We start from the raw sequence: 20,521 nt of genomic DNA on the forward strand, positions 1-20,521 counted from the left end.
AACACAAGAGAGGATAAGGGATACCTATTTACTCTTGGAAATCTCCCCCATGCATAATGCTTTGATGCCTTGTTGAAGTAGCACAGAATGGGGTGTTCTCCACTAGTGTGTCATTTCAGCATGGGATCATTGATATCTAGATTGCCTCACTGATGATGCACGTAAGTCTCTTCTCTCAACAACAATTTATGTCTCTCTCGCACTACAGAGGAAAAAAGTATTTCAAGGTTCCCCTTGAATTTGGTCACCATTCAAACAAAAAGTTGTAGTAAACCACTGTGGAATATCAGTCTTCTGTGGTGGTTTTACTCAGGTGGGCAGCCAAGCTCCACCACAGCTGCTCACTCAGGCCCCCTCAAAAGGGAAGGGGGAGAAAATACAACACAAAGGGCTCAAGGTTTGATATAAGGATGATTTAATTAAAGGGAAAATGAAGACGAAAAAAAAAAAGCCGCACGGAAGCACAGAGAGAGAAAAGCAGTTACTCTCTACTTCCCATCAACGAGTGATGTTTGGCCACATCCTGGGAAGCAGAGCCTCAACACGCATAGCACTTGTGTGGGAGGCCAGATGCTTCCACAACAAGGGCACCTCCTCTCCTTCCCACCTTTTATTGGTTTTATTTTATTCCCTATGGCATGGAATAGCCCTTTAGTCGGTTTAGGTCAGATGCCCTGGTGACATCTCCTCCCCATCACTTGCCCAACCCCAGCCTGCTGGCACTGGGGGGCTGGAGGGAGTCCTGATCTGGTACCAGCACTGCTCAGCAGCAGACACAACACTGGAGTGATACCAGTGCTGTTCTAGCTACATGTACAGAGCACAGCCCTGGGCTGCTGCAGGGAAAGTCAACTCCATCCCAGCCAGACCCAGCACACCTTCCCAGGCCAGAATGAAAATAATGAAGTCATTTATTATTATTATTATTATTAAATGTGATTTTTTTCCTTGGTCCTAATGTAGATGTTTTTTGATTATTAGTTGCATTGCTTTTAGTTTGTTGTGCTGCCTCTGCCAGTTGGCTACTTTCCAAAATCTAGCATGTGGTAATCTTTACTGCAAAAAGCTCACTGTGAAGTTCAGCAAATACCTGAGCAAACTGGAAGCTTAGAGATTAACCAACACAATACATTGTAAGAAAAACAGTTCTGCAAAATTCCTGGAAGAATAGTCCTGCCATTTAGGACACCTTGCTTTCTCTTCACTCTTCATGCTCATATTCCTGAACCTGTACATCTTGATAATGCATCTCTCAATGCTCTGCTTAACACGGGGACTGTGGGAGGACTTATTTCAAAATTTTCTAATTTTACATAGCAAAGATGATTTATCTTACTGAGAGTAAGAGTGATTACAAGCAAATTGGTCTCTTCTGCTCCAGTGCTCAGATTATAGGACACACATCTGGAAGAAATTCTTAATCAACTTTAGTCAAGTCCTTTGTTCTCACCAGGAACTGTCACATAATACCTTTCACAAACTGAATGGCAATCTGAATTCCAGTACAAAGCCAGTTATAACTGTTGTTCTTGGAAAAACTCCCAGAACCTCACTGTTCTGACGGATAGAAATCCTTTCCTAAGTTTCAGCCTGTAATTATTCATGACCAGCTCATACACCCTGGGTTGGGGATGAGAGAGAAGGAGCCATTCTATTTGCAGAAATAATTCGTGTTTATACTTGCTGCTACCTTTATGACGTGCTTACAGAAAGCATACGTGCACCCTTCATTTTCAGCATTTCTCTAGTCAGCTCTGAACTCCTAGGATTATTCTCCCTGCTCTTGTTTTGCATGTTGTCCCAGTCTGAACCAGAACCATACAGAATATTTCGGTGAGACTATTACCTTGTTCACTCATGGGTGTATTCCTGTCTCTCATCTGCAAATACCTCTCTGGAAACATCTAAGAAACATAGTTTGTACCAAAGACAACAGACTAACATGTCTACAATTGCCTCATGTGTTTTTTGGATGAAATTTGTTCTTTTTTTGGTACCAAACAAGGTCTAAGGACTGTCTATAGAGTGAATGTAAGTGACCCCAGATGAGCTGATGAAGCCCTGGGAAGCTGTTTCACTGGGAAACCCTGCTGAGATTGCTGCACAACAGAGACACATTGTGGCCCTTCACAGTTAAGACAGCAAGGCTTCCTCAGACACATTCCTTTGGCATTTAACTCCACAGCTCATCAGACATGCAGCTCTTTTCTTTGCCTCTCTCCCTGGTGCAGGGAGGTTCTAATGGCACAGCAAGCAAGGAGAGTGTGGACTCTGCCTGTCTGATGCTTGTTTTGAGAGGATGAAGCAAAGGAGAAGACTGTTTATACAAGTCACTCTGTAAAGCAAGCACTGAGCAGCAGGACTGAACTCCTACCAAATAGCAAAGGATCCCACAGTCCGTCCTCTACATGGGCTCCAAACACAGTAATTGCAGACATGTATCATGTATTAATGGGATGGACTAACACCTTCAGACATTTTGGCTTAGAATACCCCAAAGCAAACATCTTTGTTTGTTTGAAAAATATATATATATATATTGTTTTTTCCTGTTACCATCATACCAAAGCAATTTATGCTCAGAAAAGGACTGTACTGATTTACCTGGAGATATTATAATCAAATATATTTTAGCTTTCTTTTTTCACTTTATCATGTTCGCTGATTTATTCATCTAAGACGTTTTCACACTGGTCTGCCCAGAATAAGTCAGCTGAAACCATGACCAGAATATCTGTTTGGCTGGTGTAAAGCAGATCGAATTTCCTTTGCTATGTAACTTCAACTAAGATAATTCCTAAGCTCAGCAGAAAAATTGAGGATATATTTCAAATATTACAAAGTAGTTGAGAACACTTTCTCAAGTATTTTGTAGTCATATTCCCGACAGCGCAATTTGTCAATGGCAAATATTCATGTGTTTTATATGTCATGCTTATAAGCAGACACCCATTTGCTTTTGTCTGCAGGAATTCAACAAAGCACATCTTACCTCAGTTAACATTATCAGACCAATGAAATACGACACAATGGAAAGTCCAAGAATCAACAGTTCTCTTCTGTAACCCCTCCGGAAAATCTTTGGGTACATATCTACAACAGCTGTCACGAGGCTTTCAACACACACGAACTAGAACAAATGATAAAAAAATACAAATCAAATATGTCTCATTTGCTCTTGGGATTTGGATTTGCTACAAAACACTTCAAATATCCTTTTATGTTCTCATCAGAGAGAAAGACTGAATGATCCCTGAGGACACTGTAAGCTCAAACTGAGGAACCTTATTTCAGAATTAAAAAGCCCACAGCTAAGGATTATCAGTCCACCACAAAATTCAAATAGTTGAAGACACTTATTCACTTATTCTCAGAATTGTTTTGCCCTGTAGCAGATGGATTAAATAAAACTCTTTAGAGTTTATTACTCTAAGATTTATTACATACTCTAAGATTTATTACATAAATCTTTCAAATATTGCTTGAATCGGACTTATATGATGTATGACTTTTGCATGACTGCAGCAGAATTTCATTCAAAGCATCCTGCACTTCTGTTTCTCAGAGGAACGATGTGCAGTTCTATGCACTTGCAAGCAATGCTAAATGAGCTGTGGCAGTGTTTTTGTTGGTGGTGGTTGTTTGTTTGGAGAAGCTCTTTCCATTTTACAGAAGAGAGAAGTTCCATTAAGTTGCCTGAGCCAAATACATCTAATGAAGAAGGGGATGAACATTCTTGCAAACTTTAAAAATCACCAGAAAGCTGGAGACCTGAGCACCTGGCTCAGAGCTCTGGTGCAAAGTTTCTAAAATAGCCACCAAAATTAATGCCCCTAAGTAGACAATACAAAGACTTTCATTGAAACGTTCAAGAGTAGGATTCAGAAATTGCTCATTTTTAGACTTTTAATAAAATTTGTTACATTGGAAAAAAAAAAAAAAAAAAAGGTATTAAAACCTGTAATTTAATGTATGGAAATGTCATGCAAAATAAACACTGGAGATATTTATTTTACAGGATATAGTCATACATTTGGTGAAACAAATCATGCAGAGAGCTGAGCTGCCTACTGAAAGTCAACTACTTCATATTTTTCATCAAATAATATTCACAAATTTTATGGTCACATAGGAAGGATTTCTGTGCTGTCACTTCAGTGCCACATTTCTTGCTGTGGCATCTTGAAGTATGAACACACAGTATGAAGTTATGTTAGCATTGTCTGATACTCGGTTTCAAAATTCATTGCAAAGTGCTTTAAAAACTGGAAAGGATTACACTGACATTCTACTGAATTGTGAACTTCAATCACCCATATTAAAATTCAAACTGATTTCCATGTTAACAATGAAAATTGTAGTCAGGCTGAATCAATGATCTCAACGTGATAAAGGAATCTCTACCATCATATAAATAAGATTTAAATAAGGAACTTGAATCAATGGTTTTAAGCAACGAATTAAGTTTGGGTTCATTCTTTCATCATGCTATTTAAGGATGATGATACACACATGCTAGGGAATCTGACCAAGTATTTGAATGGTGTTTGTTTCATACCTGACTATCTAATCCAAGGAATATGAGCATCATGAAGAACAGAGTTGCCCACAGGGGAGAAAGAGGCATCATGGTAACAGCTTTAGGGTAAGCAATGAATGCAAGTCCTGGTCCTGAAAAGGAAGAAAAAAAAGTAAATTATACTTGTGTACTGGGTCTGGCTGTGATGGTGTCTTCCCAGCAGTCTATATAGTTCTGTGTTTCAGATTGTGGCTAGAATAACTTTGCTAACACCAATGTTTTGGCTACTGCTGAGCAGTGCATGTACAGCATCAAGGCTTTCTTGTTTTTCCACTCTGCCTGCCCCTAGCAAGTATGCTTGTGGTGGGCAAGAGGCTGGGAGGAGACACATCTGAAAGGCTGACTCAAATTGGCTAAAGAGACATTCCATACTATGTAATGTTATGGTCAGCAAGAAAACCTGAGGTAGAAGAAGTGGGAGCTGTCTTCCAAGGTAGCCATTGCTCAGAGACTGGCTGGGCATCAGTCTGTTCATGGGAGAGCATAATTGTCTTTCCATCAGTTGTTTTTTACTCATCTTTCCTTCAGTTATTAAGCTGTCTTTATCTTGACCTACAAACAAATTTTCTCACTTCTTCTCTTCCTATTTTCCCCCACATCGCACATGGGTGGGCAAATGAGTGATTGTCAGTGCGGGTGCTTAGGTGCTTAGCAACATTCAACTCAGTACAAATATTCACTTAAATATTTGATGAAAAGGCTACTCAGAAATTTGGACTTGCTTGGCACATCACCTCTGCCTATATCTTGCCCAAATGATGAAATGTCCAAATGATGTCCAAATGAAGGTCAAGACTTCTGCTATCACTGTGCCTTATGTGCCTTACAAGACACCAATGCCTGGATAAATAATAGCGTGCTGTCTAACTCATTAACACATTCTGAAATGCTTTATTTTACTTCCTAAGGCAGCACTGTGTCCAACATTTTGTGCAAGAATGCAGTCAATGGAAGCTGCATCTTGGAAGCCATACATGATACAGGCCAATTGCCTACTGGATTGTTACAAATCTTCTCTCCATTCCTGAGTGCTGCTGTGGGTACATAACATTCATTCATAAGCTGTGTATTTACATAAATCTTCAAAATTGAATATTTTTGCAGCATCATTTGTAACTTCTCAAATATACTAAAGTGCCATCTCTCCTAGCTCATACTTTTCCCATTCTTATTTACCTTTGCTCATTTTTCAGATGCTGCAAACTCTTATGCTATAGAAGCTTTTCTTGAAGTTAGCCAGCTTTTAAAACGGGGATATAAAGGTAGATTCAGAAGGCTGATAAACGTGTTCCTGCTTCAATAACTTCATTAAAGACCTGTCAATACATTACTGTTTTTTCATTTAAGTCAGTGTTCACAAATTTCCATAATTTCCAGGGTTGACGTAGTCTTTTAACCTTTTTCTATACAGTTCCAGTAATAGTATAAAGCAAGCACTTTAGGGAAAGAGAAATATTTTCCGTGACAGTATCATGAAAGCTTTAGTTCCTTTGTAGTTTTCCTGCTAACCTTGACTAAATTCCTGAGAACCATTTCTCCTTCTCAACAGTTAACCATTATGTTGCTTTTCTTTCTGGGCAGCCCTACTTTTCTTTTTGCTCCCTTGGGTTTTAAGTGATGCTTAAGTGATGCTTAAAGATGTTACATCCACAAAGATAATAAAGAGCAATTAACTTTCATTAGGTGCCTATCTGCAAGTGATGGTAAGTAAAGCTGGATGGTTAATTTCATGTAGAGCTGGGAGAAAAGCCTACTGACATTAGATGGCATTAGTCTAAATGTCAGAAATCTGCAGCTGGATAGTATGTGTTAAGCAAGACTTGAGAGGGCTTCCAAAGATTTCTCCTAAAGATCTCGTTGCTCATTACTTTAAAAGATTTGTCTTGTTTGTTTCTCAGAAGTAACATACATTTTCATGGATTCAGATCTGTCTCATTTAAAGGAAACTAAATGCTTCTTTCATGAGGATATAACACTAAAGGGGCATAAATGAGTAATATCTCTCTGTTAAATAAACTGCTGGATGCTCCGCCGCAGTAAGTTTGTGTTACAGTGGTTCATTAACCTAATGAGTTTGGTGCTCTGCACAACAATATTAAAGTTACACATAAATGTGTGACTAAAAATAGTTAAGAACTATTAACATAGAATTATTCTAACGAGTTAAGTAATAGATATTTAAGAGGAATTTAACTTATCCATGAGACATTGCACAGACTAACTATTCTGACAGCAGTCTCTGGACATTTTTTGTTCACTTAGAAAACTGCTTTTGGAACTTACCTGATTCTGCCACTTCTGCAATGGGCACACCTTGTTCATAAGCCATAAATCCAAGAACTGAAAAGATAGCAAAACCAGCAACAAAGCTTGTGCCACTGTTCAAGCAGCAGAGCATGACGCAGTCTCTGAAAATATAAATAAGAAATACTGCAGTTGATCTCCAGAGCCTGGGTTTCTTTCATATACTGAGCCATACAATTAATAGAATCCCAAGCTGCAGGAATGGACATTAAGAACTGAATAAGCTGCCAAATGATAGTATGCCTGAAAGAAATCAGTCAGGCATAAGCATATGCAGGAAGATACCTTTAAAATACTTTTGCTTGTATTTTAACTGGCTGAATTGTAAACCTGTTGCTCCTCACTCACTGCTTTTCAACAGAATCTTTAAAAAAACACAGTCAAATAAAATGTAAAAATGGGATTAACAACAATTTTTCTGCAGTAGTTGTAATAATATACTCCAGAGGATATAAATAAATTTATAAACTACATAAAATTATTAGTAATTTGTTCCCTGGAAAAAAAAATGCTATGGTTAGATCTTAGCTAATTCTACTCCAAATACAGTACAATGGCAATATACACCTATACAAAAATACAATTCTGGTTTGCTTTAAAAACACTTTTTTAGAAGTCATAGTAATGAAAAACAGCATACAAACTCTAAGGACTTTGTATGCTCCTAAGAAGTGTCTAGGAAGTAAGCAAAGACAGAATGGGCACTATCTCTCAGACGTGTATCCTACATGTGACAATTACAATACTACAATGGTAATTACGAGGCCAAAGTGAAGAAATATTTCTTTACCTAGATTGGAAATTTCATAATAGTAAGTCACTTTAAGAAAAAAAAATAAAAGGGGAACGTACTCTTGGAGAAAGGTGTGATCATTCCCCAGAGCTCAGTGAAATATCATTGTTTATCCTGCTTTCAAACAGCACTTCAGGCTTGTCAGATGAGGAGACAGTGATGATTTATTATGACAGTTTAAGACAGTTTGCTACAAGAGACAGCTGTGTACTTGGGAAAGTAATGATCTAACCTAGATGTCTGAAAGTGAATTTGGATCCTAAAACACCGAAACACAAGCCAAGCCTCTAGTTCTGTAAAGCCTACTCCTTAGCCTGGTTTATTCCCTTACTACTACAGCTCTGAAGAAAGTTTTCATGCAAACTATCTATGAGAAGAAATGACCCTGAAAAATCTAACAGGTTCTGAATCCATGTCTGAATAATGATTCTCATCTTTCTCATAGAGTTGTAGTGACTTCTTGAGAATCAAAGACATAATTCATGTTTTTCAAGTCCTGTCTCATACTCTGGCCAATTGGCAATCTTTCTGCATTATTGCTTGTTTAGTTTGGTATTTTTATATTGTAACTTTATCTCATCTGTTCCTTAAGTCAGAAGTGGGGCAACTAGTTCCAGCATCTGATTCTTTCATTAACTGCCCCCAAATTGCCTCCCACAGCTGTTCAAAGCTCCTCCTTTACTGACTTGGACTCACCTCAGCATCAGGCACATACACTCTAAATGCCAGGAAGCAGGTATACATTTCAGCACTGCAAAGTGAGTGCTGAACTAGGGCTCTTGGGCCGTGGGAGGCTTTGGCTCTCTCTCTTCACACCTTACCTACAATTAATTTTGATGATTATTTTAAGAGTGTTTATGCTTTCATACCCATTTCACAGAAAACCTTTTCTATATGGCATATTATCTACTAATTGCCCAAACCGGTACAGAAATGAGAAAGAGTTTGTAGATTAAGATATGGATGCAGAGAAGTCCAGCGATCTTCACACTCCTTTCATGCATGGGCCCTCTCCCTCACTGTTCAGTTATTAACAGAGTTAAATAGGTCTTTTAAAATAGCTTCTTAAAATTCAGAAAACAGTCAGAGTTCTAACTTTTGCTTTTCATATGAAATTTCTTCCTGTAGTTGTGGACAGCCAGGCTAGTCATACATTTTAAGTGTTTTAAAGCAAAACAACAATCTAAAAGAAAAAATGGGGAGCACTGTGTCCTTTTCACTTTGCAGAGAAATAAAACAAGGAAAAGACTCACCTTCCTAACCATTCTTCTCTGTATATTTCAGCACTGAATAAATAAACCTAGAGAGATTATCACCCCAATCTATCTCACCTAAGAAATCAGTCAGTTCAATGCTGAGAAATTAAGACTAAATGCAATGAAATGTTCTCGACAAGAGACATCAAAAAGCTATGTTCTTTTCATCCATTAAAAAAAAAAAAAAAGTACTATTTTAATGGGATAGATCTAGCTGCTCAGCATTTGTGTGATGCTTCCATTTGGAACAGCCAGTTTTCCACAAATAAGATTTTAGATAACTCCCAGGCTTTAAATGCAGTCTAACCACCACAATATTTTTCTAGTGAGTGGTGTGGTACAGGACATCTGAGAGCTGCTGGTTCCTGCCTATGAGAAAAAAGGCTGAGTTGGAGACGTTGCTCCCTGTACATCTTTAGAGCACCTGGTGGCTGCTGATGCTTCCTCGTGGGGGAAGCAAGGCCCAGGTGGTTCAAGCTGGACAATGCTGGGTAACTAGATCATCTCTGAGAGTAACAAGAGGACCACAGCCATTTCTGCACTCACAGGGAAGATACGTGACCCATGGTGCCATGAGGTTGGTTTGGAACAAAACAGTTACAGGTAGGCACATGTTTCTCAAGGGAAATGGGCAAAAGTGAACCTTAGGGGATTTTTATTATCTCCAGTTAGTGAGGTATCTATTAACAAAACACAGCCACAGCTCCATCATTTTGTTCCCCAGTTGGACAGTCACAGACCAAAGACTTTGTTCTCTGGGAATGTAATAGTGTTTCCCATCCTAATAAAAATATAGCCTCCAATTTGAATTTCCATCCCAATATGGATTATCTTTGCAGGAACTGTACTATCCCCTCCCTTCCTTCCTGCTTCTTTCTCAAATAGAATGAAGTGTATGCAGCAACCTCCAGTTCAGTCTGTTTTCTTTTTCCTTTTTTTTTTTTTTTTTTTTTTTTTTCTTCCCTGCTATGGGAAGGAAAACAGAAAGAGTTTGGATTCATTGGTTGAGAAACCAAAGAATTTTTGAAAGCAAGTGCTCAGGAAACATTGGAAGGAAAACATGAAGTATATCTTCTTTTCCATCATTTCTTTATAAGTATCCTTGGTAGGAAGCCATCAGAGCCAGACTGAAGCCCAAGTGCATTTCAAATGAAGGGAAATCTTCAAATTTTTATGAAAACTTCACATTCTTCCAAATGAATGTTTTGACAGTCACCTGAATAATTCAAGGCATAATTCAATTTATCCTCTCCCTGCTTGACAGCCTGGATAATGCTGGAAATTCATTCTGCCTTCCTTAAGGAGATTCTCTGAAAGAGTAAGCCTACAGAGCCCTTTGCATCCTTCCAGTCACTTCCTTGCCTTTATGGATTCCCTGATGGCCAGTTCCCATTCCTCTTTTCCTCTTAGACTAGAAGCTTGATCAAGGCCATATATATATATATTTATATATATACATATATTTCCAAATTTTGTACATTTGTTGACAGCATGTGAAATTATTCATTTGTCTTCTGCAATGCAGCAGAAGTGAGGCAGATGCCCCCTGAATTGTACAAGAGCTCATATGTAAAAACTGTCTTCCTGAGGTGCAAGGAGTGGTGCTGTGAAATCAAACAGTGCTTCCCCTGGTGGGGAACTGACCACTGTCCAGCAGGGAGCTGCATTAGTTCTGCAAATGCAGTGAACATGAAGCAGGAAAAAGAATATTTTCCTCTTCTGTCTACTGAGGGAGTCAGAAGTTACAGAATTATTCCCTTAAGGTCTAAATGGATTAGGATTTCTTAGCTTGCTAAAAATTAGAGGAAACATAAGTACACCTCTTTTTATTTATATATGGAAAACTTTGCCAGTGGAATTTACTGACTGTTTTTGTCTTTTCTTAAGAAGCATCGTTGATATAAACTGTTGTAAATCCAGGGAGGATTTGGCCTCATGTAATTTTCTCACTGTCTTAAAGTATTACAAAGAAAGATTACTAAAAACAATAAAACTGAATTTCCTATATAAAGATGTGCAGTGACTTATTTGCAATTAAGTTATAATATTAGTGACCTAGATCAGGTTGCTAATGAGAACCCTCCCCTTTTCCCACTAAAATATATCACATCATTATTTTCTTCTGAAACACCCTTAGGAAAAAAAAAAATAATATCTCATAGAGTGCAAAAAGAGTGGAAGCGCATGTTACAACCAGACAATTACACTGCAGGTATTGCTAAAGTCAAATCCATGGCCTGATTTTCCTTTTTTCTTTTATTTTTTTTAAAGTGGTAGTTAGAACATAAGTTTAATTCCACTTTCCACTGTGGAGAAAAGGCTGCATAGCTGTTTTGTACATCTTGGACTGTTAACACCCCTGTTTAACTCAGCTGCTTTCTGCAGTTAACTCCTGTCCCACTTGTTTCCTCAGTTTTATGAAGAATCTCACTTTGTGACACCATAAAATCTGTTCTATCCACGAATTCTTGTGAAAACACTTTGTTAAAGGAATTGTGAAGCCTGGATTCAGAATATATATATATATATATATATATATATATTTGGTTGCAGCATCTTGCTCAAGAGTGATAAAAGTGAGCTGCTCATCTATTTTATAGAGATGCCAAGCTATACTGTCAGGGTCAGAGGAAAAGAAGAAAAGTTGTCTAAGTTCTCCCTGGTCACACATCAAAACTCCTGCTTTTTGTAGTAAGTTACAAAACCATAGCAAAAAGACTACTGCAGTCCTTGAGGAAGTGACAGAGTAGTTTTTTAGACAGGATGCAACTGGAGAGAAATAAAAATAAAATTACATAACAAAGAAAAGGAGTAGCCTTAAGTAGATTAGCATCGCATTGCCCACTGTTGCAAAAAGGCATTTACTACCCCCTGTTGGAGCTTTATCATTATTCTGAAAATAATGGCAATCAATAATGTTGGAATATTGAATGGGATTTCCACTACTTAATGCAGCAAGACATTTGGAATTTGGCACTCATAGCCTTGTAAAAGAATAACTTGTGCTGCTGCTGAGTTACTTTGCATGATTACATAGCAGAGTACCCTTAATTGCTCCTGGATAGTTTTGCAGACACTCAGCTGGTGGAGACATTTGTGCCTGTGGTTTCCAGTCTCCCAGCTCCCTCTTTCTCTGCAGGATCCTACTGTTTGGTGTTTCTCTGGCAGAAGAGCAAATTGTTGCTAAGATAGCGAAGACGTTTTCTAAAACTGGCTCCTAAACTCTCCAGGTAAAATTAGAATTTAAATCCCTGCTCTTTGGCATTTGTTGCCCTCCACCCCATTTATTTATTTTGCTTTGACTTTTGAGCTATATTATTGTTTCCTTGATAGAAAAAATGAAAATTTAGTTCTCTGTCTATCATAATGGAGTCAGTACATTCAAACTGTCATGTACTGTCTTGCATTAGAGGCTGTTAACAGTAAGAAAGCTAATTCAATAACTACAAATGCCAGGAGAAAAAAAAAGTAGTGTTCATTTTCCTGCCTGTGCCAGTAAAATTGAATGGGGACTTTGCGTGAGAGTCATATCTTTTTGACTGATTCAGAAAAGATTAAAACCTGCTGAAGTTATTAGCAATTTCCATACTGATTTCTATAAAGACTAGAAATGACATGTGATCATTTTCTACTGTACCCTACCTAGGAGAGCTAGTAAACTATGGAAAAAGTGACATTCAGAACACAGTCCAAGCTCAGGTGATTTTGATAACAATTTTTCATAGGACTTTTTTTTTTTTTTAAAGCCGATATACATTATACAATCAAATATGGCATACACTCAATGTATGGAATTCAGTATACTATACACGCCATTGTCTACGTGTGTGTACTGAGTGACTTATGGCCGCGCAAGGCTCAGTTGTGATCAAAGGGGTAAAACCACCAAAATTGAGATAAGAGTTCTGAAAAAAATATATATATATATATAAAGAAAGCATTACAGGTCTCTGTTCTACGAAAACGTGCCTGTGCTCGTGATTCCTCATGCAAGTGGCTGAATGAAAAGGGAAATACTTCAGAGTGAAGCTCTGTGGAAATCTCCAGCACTAAGTGTAAAAGTAATGTGTAGAAGACATTACCTGTAGCAGTTGTTATTATAGTTGTTGTAACTTCCCAGAGCTGTCAAGCACCCCAAGCAGATTGCGTAAGAGAAAAATATCTGTGTACCAGCATCAACCCACACCTGAGGAAAAGAAATGGAGTGGTTAAAAGAGCTCAATAAGGAATCATAGTTACTTGTATACTGACCACAAATTTGCAGAGGCCGCTATACAGGGCAATAGTACCTTGCAACCCTTTTATAAGTCACAACCTGAAAAACAATATCTGCTGTGAGTTAAATACCCCTCTCCTTCCTAAAGGTATAAACAAGAAACATCTCAGATTGTCTTTACGTGGTCAAACTAACCTAAGGCCGAAAGAGACAGACTTTCTAGAGAAGAACCTCACCAAGTAAAAATCTCCAATGGTTCTGTTAACACTATAAGGTGTTAGCAATTGCCAGCTAAATAGAGTCAGCTGCATTTATCTCATTCTCACTCGATTGTTTTTTATTCAGATATAAAAATTTACCATGAAAGAACACTTCAAAGACAAAATATGCCATTTATAGGTAATACACAAATTAAGATGAGCTGGGGAAAGAGAAGACAACTTATCCAGGGAAAGGTGGTTTTCTTTTGCTGTTTTGTGGTTGTTGTTTGTTTGTTTGTTTGTTTTCCAATAATTAATGGCCACAGTTAAGCAGCAGAACATAGCTGTTCTGGTCATTGTACAGTTAAAGAATTAAAATTTTGTAGAGCTCATCAAGTAAATAAATTTATAAGTGTGGCAACATTTATATCCCAAACTGATGAAAATACTAAATAGTAAATCACAAAAAGAGAAGGAAAAAAAGCACAAACTGACACAGTACAATTATTATCCTCACAGCAACCGCAAAAAAAAATAATATAATTTTTTTAGTTTCAAAAACACCCCAGTGAAACAGTTTATTTCATCAAGCGTTCCACTAAAATCTGGGTGCGTTACTACTGGAGGTGAATATCTTTTAACTCCTGATATCGCCATGAGAGTGATGTGAAGAAGCCACATCTTCACAGCTGCGCTATTTCCAATCCAATAAATTCCACCTCCTGGTTTCCTGGCATAACTGAGCTCTCTAAGTTGTTTTTTAAAGCAGAGCAACCAAAGTGTTTTTCAGAGAAGTAACAAAACATTGTCTGGCTGATAACTAGAGCCAATAGCTACGTAGCCAATTGCTACTCTGAGTCTGAGACAGCGAGAAGATAAAATTCCACTCAGGTAATCATTTCATGACTGTACTAATAGTAATGCAATGCTCATAAACGTATGAAGGCGATGTGTTTGTTTTACATGTGATCAAGTGAGTCCTTGGTTTCTGTGAGCGATTGAGTGTGTTTCTGTTTAGGAATAACATTAACATCAGATTTGATTTACATCAGTGGCTTAAATGGTTTCATTGCTGTCATACTGAATAAGGTACAGCTGATTACATCTCAAAGTTTCACCACTCGGTAAGGGAAAAACTGCACAGAGAAAGCCTTTTGACAGACAGGCTTTTTAACAAGATTGGAAGCTCCCAAAAAGCTCTAAGTAGCATAGGTCAACTGAAAATGCACGGTCTTCTTAAGCACAAACAAAAGCTAGGAAACTGGATCAGCAGACGTAGAATCTGCTGTTTCCTTCCGTTTCAGTTTTTACACACTGTATTGTTGTAGTGCATTGTATGGTGCTTAGATGAGCATTAGCCTTTCCTGTTGGCACAGGCCAGCTCCACAGTCTGATTATTCCTGGGACAGTAAGTACTAGTGGAAATGGGGGCAAAGAGGAATTGTATTCTGAAGTGAGAAACTCCAGAGCTGCTTGAGAAGAGAAGCAGAGAGCACATCCTTCTGGAGGTTCTGTGCATCTAGATAGAGAAAAAAAAAAAAAAAAAAAAAAAAAAAAAAAAAAAAAGATGAAAATCTAGCCTTAAGTGGTATCATTTCCTTCAAAGAAAATAATCTCCACTAAGGACAATGACATCTGATTCAGAATCAACATAAAAACAGCAGCAAATACTTTAAACAAAAACATGTTCTGTAAGCAAGGCTTCAGATATATATAAAAGTTGAATCAGGTTGAAAAGCCCTTTGGTTTTGTTGCACTGTATGACAACAAACTAGAAGTTTAATCAGAACTTATGGATAATGCTTAAAATGCAAGGAGGAAGCTATTTTATTTACTGTATGGAACAATAGACTCGGTGTAGCTTTGTTTGGGTTATAGAGTACCAGCGACAGAATTTGTGATGACCGTTAGTATTTCAATTTTAGGTTTCTAAAATGGCAAAAATATCTACAGCTGATCAAAGAAGAAGCAAATCAGGAAATTAATTTAGAAATGACAGGTAGGTTTTTGACAGTTAGAAAAGTATGAGATGGACCAACTCTTGTAGCGAGGTGGCAGTTGGTCTATTCTCCCACGTGCCTGGTGACAGGATGAGGGGGAATGGGCTAAAGTTGCACCAGGGGAGGTTTAGGTTGGGTATTAGGAGGATCTTCTTTACTGCAAGGGTTGTTAGGTGTTGGAATGGGCTGCCCAGGGAAGTGGTTGAGTCACCATCCCTGGAGGTCTTTAAAAGACATTCAGATGTAGAGCTTACCGATATGGTTTAGTGGAGGACTTGTTAGTGTTAGGTCAGAGGTTGGACTAGATGATCTTGGAGGTCTCTTCCAACCTAGATGATTCTGTGATTCTATTTTTGTCACAAGCCTGAACATGTCAAAATTTGAAAGGCAAGCAGCTGATATTACAGATCACTTATTTACTTTTTTGCCCTAACAGCTCATGACCATTTGACAAATTTTGCATTAGACTTCAGCTCTCATTAGGGGTTGGAGATTTTGTTGAATACACAAATTGTTTGTTAGTAGTCTTAGTCACACCCAGTTTTAGTCATTCTAAAACTGTCCCTTGGGGAAATTTATTTTCATGAAAACTTTTATTGGGTAGAGATGGCCCCTTGTTGATACAGCTCACAAACCCAGGCAACATCCATCTGGCTTATGGCAACAAAAGCATTATAAAATATTTCTGAAAGTGGCCAATCGTACTGCATTAGCTGGGTAATTTTGCAATATCTGGCTTAGACTAAAAGTTGCAACATTTTCCAAGTACATGGAATGAATGGAGCAGGGTTCTGCAGAACAATGAAATTCTGAAGGACAGAGACAAAGAAAACACTGCCAGTAAACTGCAAAGCAAGGATTCTGGAGCCAGCAGCTGGTGAAAGGCTGGGACAAAAGAAGTACGTTTTTTCTGAAATGTGACAGGGCTTGATGTGTTTCTGGCATGAGAAAATTCCAGAGGAAAGAACCTGTACCAGGGAACATCCTGTTCATGCTTTATAAACTCTGTACCTTGAAAATCCTTTGGTTAGTGATATTTAAGTCAATTCAATACTACGCATTCATAAATTTGGGGGCTGAAAACATTTTATAGTCTTCCGCTAGCTCCTACTTTAAAGATAGATTTTTTTCCTTACTTTTCTTTACCTCATATTTTAAAAATTTCCATTCCAAAACAAGATTAACATTAAAGCACAAAATCTTTGTTTATTATAACTTAATATTAAAAAAAAAAAAATCTAAATGTCAAAGGGCAGAACCTTTATACCTGCTGTGCTCACAGTCTGCCTCCACGTTACAGCTGATCCCCGACCATGCTAAGCCCAGCACCACTTTAACATTAGTATGGGCAAACCAGAAGAATACAAACACCAGTTCAGAACACAGCAGCACAGCTATTGCTCTGACTCCTGTGCAGAAATAATACTCGCTGTCTGCTGGTTGGGAAGAAGAGGCTGTTTAATGAGCCCATGTGATGAAGCTTTTATCCCAACATAGAGAAGGTGACAGAAAGAAGCCTCAACTCTATGGCACTACTTGCTTTCCCTAGGCATGATGATGAGAAGAGGCAAGTCTCTTCACTTTCCATTTTCTAACCAGGAAGGGGAATAGCAGAGCTGCCTGTGCCCTGCTCCCCATTTTGAGGCTTTATCAGACTTTATTCCGCAGCTTTCCTGATTCACAGCACAAGCAGTGGTCTCAGCTGTGTCCTGCTGATTACCAACTTACATAGGGACAAACACAATTCCACTAAACAGAATAAATTTTTTAAACTAAAAATGGAAAATGCTATATTGCAAAGTCCAGCTCTGAAAAGCCAGCAATACCCAGAAATTAATATGCCTATGTAACCTTAATTTGTCCTTCTTGTGTGTAGGTCTAGGACTCAATCTTCACATACACGACTGCAATACTACTCCATATTCTGCCCAAGAAGATGAATCAAGCTAGTCGAATAGAGGATCCTTTTGTCTAGACAATCCCTTGCCTCTTTTATTGCCATAATCATAGCACACATAATGAATGAAGAAGGATAAAGAAGGTAAAGAATGTGCTGTGGTGAAGACAACAGAATACTGCTCTGGAGAATCAGATTCTTGTGTTGCTGCTATAAAGTTTCCAGGTGATACTACGTCCATAAATCACTTAAATAAATCACTTTACAAATGTTATGACATGTTGCCTACGCTGGGAAAGGGAAACTTCAGAGATCAGGATTCATGGGGATTCATGCAGCAGCCACAAGCCTGCTCTCAGGAGGGAGCCCTTGCAACCTAGTCCATACCATGTCCATGTATCAAATCACTGGGAGAATACCACTCACCTCTTAAGACCATACTTCATTCCTGAAGCACTTTCTTGCTCTCAAAGCAAAGCAAACAGTACCACAAAGCTGTTATGGAAACCTGCAACTGCACAAAACAAGCTCCCAGGATAAACTGACTTTAACTAGCACTTCCACAAAGTGTCATGACAAACAGCTGAATGTAATGGAAATGGTGGAAAATTGTTTCACATCTGGGGAATGCAGCAAAATCAAGTAATTATTTTCAGTCTGGTCCTCCTAAAAGATAGCCAGTTAAAAAATAAAAATAAAATAGCATGTGTTCACCTGAAAAGCTTCATTTTACACCTCAGCTAGGTAGATACCCATGTGAAATTTCACTATTTCACTATTTCGTCTTGTTGTGCATGGCTCTTAATTTGCATTATTAGTCTACAGCAAAAATGTAAGACATCTAAAAGACATGCTGAGAAGACATATTTTGAGAAGTGGGAGGGGTTTGTTAAAAATGTGATACTTGGAAATTATGTTCATGGCAGGTTAAGCACACAAATCCACAGCCCAGCATCTCACCCCTCACTGCCTGTGCCTTGGAGGAAGGCAGGAGGACCCGGTCAGCCTTGTCTCTGCCTCTGTCTGCAGGCTGGGCTGACAAGCTCTTGGGATAGACACTAATTTATGGTTTAATTTTTCATTCTGTGGCTCAAATAATAGTAAAAATGGGAAAAGCAACCAAAAGAATATGATTGTTTAGAAATGGCCCAGCACGGCATTAAATCACCTGAAACATTATCATTCTTATTCCCTGTTCAGATGTAAGTCTCTCTGCTCAGTCCATTGTAGTTGGTTGCGTATGTCTGTACACACAAGCACCCCGCAAATGGTAACAGCACCCTTTTAGTTGTTTATTCTCATACCTGCTGTGATTTTTTTCTCTCTACTTCTTTAAGTTAGCCGATAAGAATAAACACTGTGTAACGCTAGTGCTATTGTCACTGTGACATTAAGTATGAAAGACCCTACATGGGCTTAAAAGATACGATGAAATTCACACCCATACAAAACCAGAGAAACTCAAAAGATCAGGCAGTATCTAGATGATGTAGTATACAAGTAATTACTCACAAAGCACTGTAGCAGGAATGAACAAAACCGTTAGACCATAAGGCTCACAACTCTATATCAAACAGGAAAATATTGCCAATGTCATTACAAGTGGCTCTGACTGAAGAGCTGCATCTGTCCTGCCACAGGAGAGATGTCACGATGATTTCCTCCCGGTGCTACTATTCTGCACTCACAGAATCAACAAAGACACTCAGGGAGTAGCTATGGGTTCTTGGTACTACTCTGGGTTTATACATAGGCTTTAGGTGCCTGTGTATTACACTTTCAGAGATTTATTCCTGAGGAAAGACACATCGTGCTTCCTCTTTTTGCAAGATTTTAAGCTAAGTTTCACAGATGTCCTAATGGTACCATATCACCACGATACTTCCAGTTTCAGAAGACAGCTTGGATAGATTTAAAAGTAATGGGGGGTCTAAAAGAACTGCAACATCCACGTCATCTATTTCTCCATACATAAAAGGAACAATGACCAAGCACTGTAAGGATCCTCCCATTAAGCAAAATGTGTGCACTGTTTATCTGTCTTTCCACAATCTTTCCCATAGTCGACAGTTAACAGCTCCAATAGAAATTATAAACATGTAAGGGCTGCTACTATTTGTCCACACACTTCAGTTTGCTTCCTTATTTCTATCAAAATCAAGGGAATTAATTTCACATTGGAATTTGAGCACTGGTTGAAACACGTATCCCAGTAGTGTAGTTTCATAAACATGTATTTAAAAAATAAAAAATAAAAAAAATTCTTAAGAGTGAGATTGATTACTCACTTCAGCTGCAAAACTCAAAGAATGCTTAGCTGCAGAGTGGTTATTGACGATTCCATAAGCTAGCACTCCATCTGAGAATACGGGAGATCCTACAGGCCACTTAAATGCTGCACTCACTCTTAAAAAATGATGTTCCAAACATTGATAGTCATTTATTTCCCATTTTGTTATCAGAGAATGAGCAATCACTTCATAGTTCTCTTTAAATTTCAATTATTCATCACTTTTGATGAATCTCAGCAGTATTTGTATTTTAAAGAGCTTTGGTTTCAAATAAAGATTTTACAAAAAAAAAAAAAAAAAAAGCCTATGCGGTCAGGATATAATAATGTGTCTCACACAGTGTGTGGACAGTATGTGGAAAATGTCAAAAATCACATCACCTACAGAACATCTCTACCTGTACCAAGCCTCAGCGCATCCTCAGGTTGGCTTTTACTGCTCATGTTCCATGAGCCCAAGGTGAGTGGTCTACATCTGAGCTGCCCAAGAGTCAGTGAAGCCAGCCTGGTGTTTGTCATGCTATAGATGTAGAGATGACAGGCCTTAATCTTGAAGTAGCACCTACATTTAAAGAGCATGCCTCTCAGAGCTGAAGGCATTAATTACATATCTAACAGAAAAACATTTACAAGACTAATCTTTACAGACTTATATCCCATGTCCCTTAAATAATGACACTATTATCACTTAAATTTTTAAGACACGAGGAATCTAACAAGTATGCTGCTACACAAGTGTGCCTGCTCAGTGTATGCTAGCGTGCAACTACGGCAGAGAAATGTAATAAATAGTTGTTAATCGTTCTTTAATAATAAGAAAGAATAAGATTCTTTAATAATTCCTGGAGTGTTTCCAAAACAACTATTTATTACATTCCTTTGCTATATGCTACACTTATATATATCTTCTCAGAAAAATAATAGTAGTAAGTAGTGGAGGACTGAGCATTTTACCTTTGATCTTATTCCAATTAAAGCATTTTTTT

General features: G+C 38.1%; 1 protein-coding gene across 3 annotated transcripts in view; it reads right to left on the reverse strand.

The window, feature by feature from the left end:
- The window catches only part of SLC6A11 (solute carrier family 6 member 11), a 125,472-nt gene that overhangs the window by 8,863 nt on the left and 96,088 nt on the right, over positions 1–20,521 (reverse strand). For all 3 annotated transcript variants that reach the window (XM_035337424.1, XM_035337423.1, XM_035337422.1), the window contains 4 exons: positions 13,015–13,118; positions 6,863–6,987; positions 4,559–4,671; positions 2,993–3,130 (listed from right to left, as the gene is read on the reverse strand). In XM_035337424.1, coding sequence (XP_035193315.1) covers positions 2,993–3,130; positions 4,559–4,671; positions 6,863–6,987; positions 13,015–13,118 — 480 coding nt within the window. The remainder of the gene's footprint in view (positions 1–2,992; positions 3,131–4,558; positions 4,672–6,862; positions 6,988–13,014; positions 13,119–20,521) is intronic.

The sequence above is a fragment of the Oxyura jamaicensis genome, chromosome 12 (genome assembly GCF_011077185.1).
Source record: "Oxyura jamaicensis isolate SHBP4307 breed ruddy duck chromosome 12, BPBGC_Ojam_1.0, whole genome shotgun sequence".
Classification (NCBI taxonomy): domain Eukaryota; kingdom Metazoa; phylum Chordata; class Aves; order Anseriformes; family Anatidae; genus Oxyura; species Oxyura jamaicensis.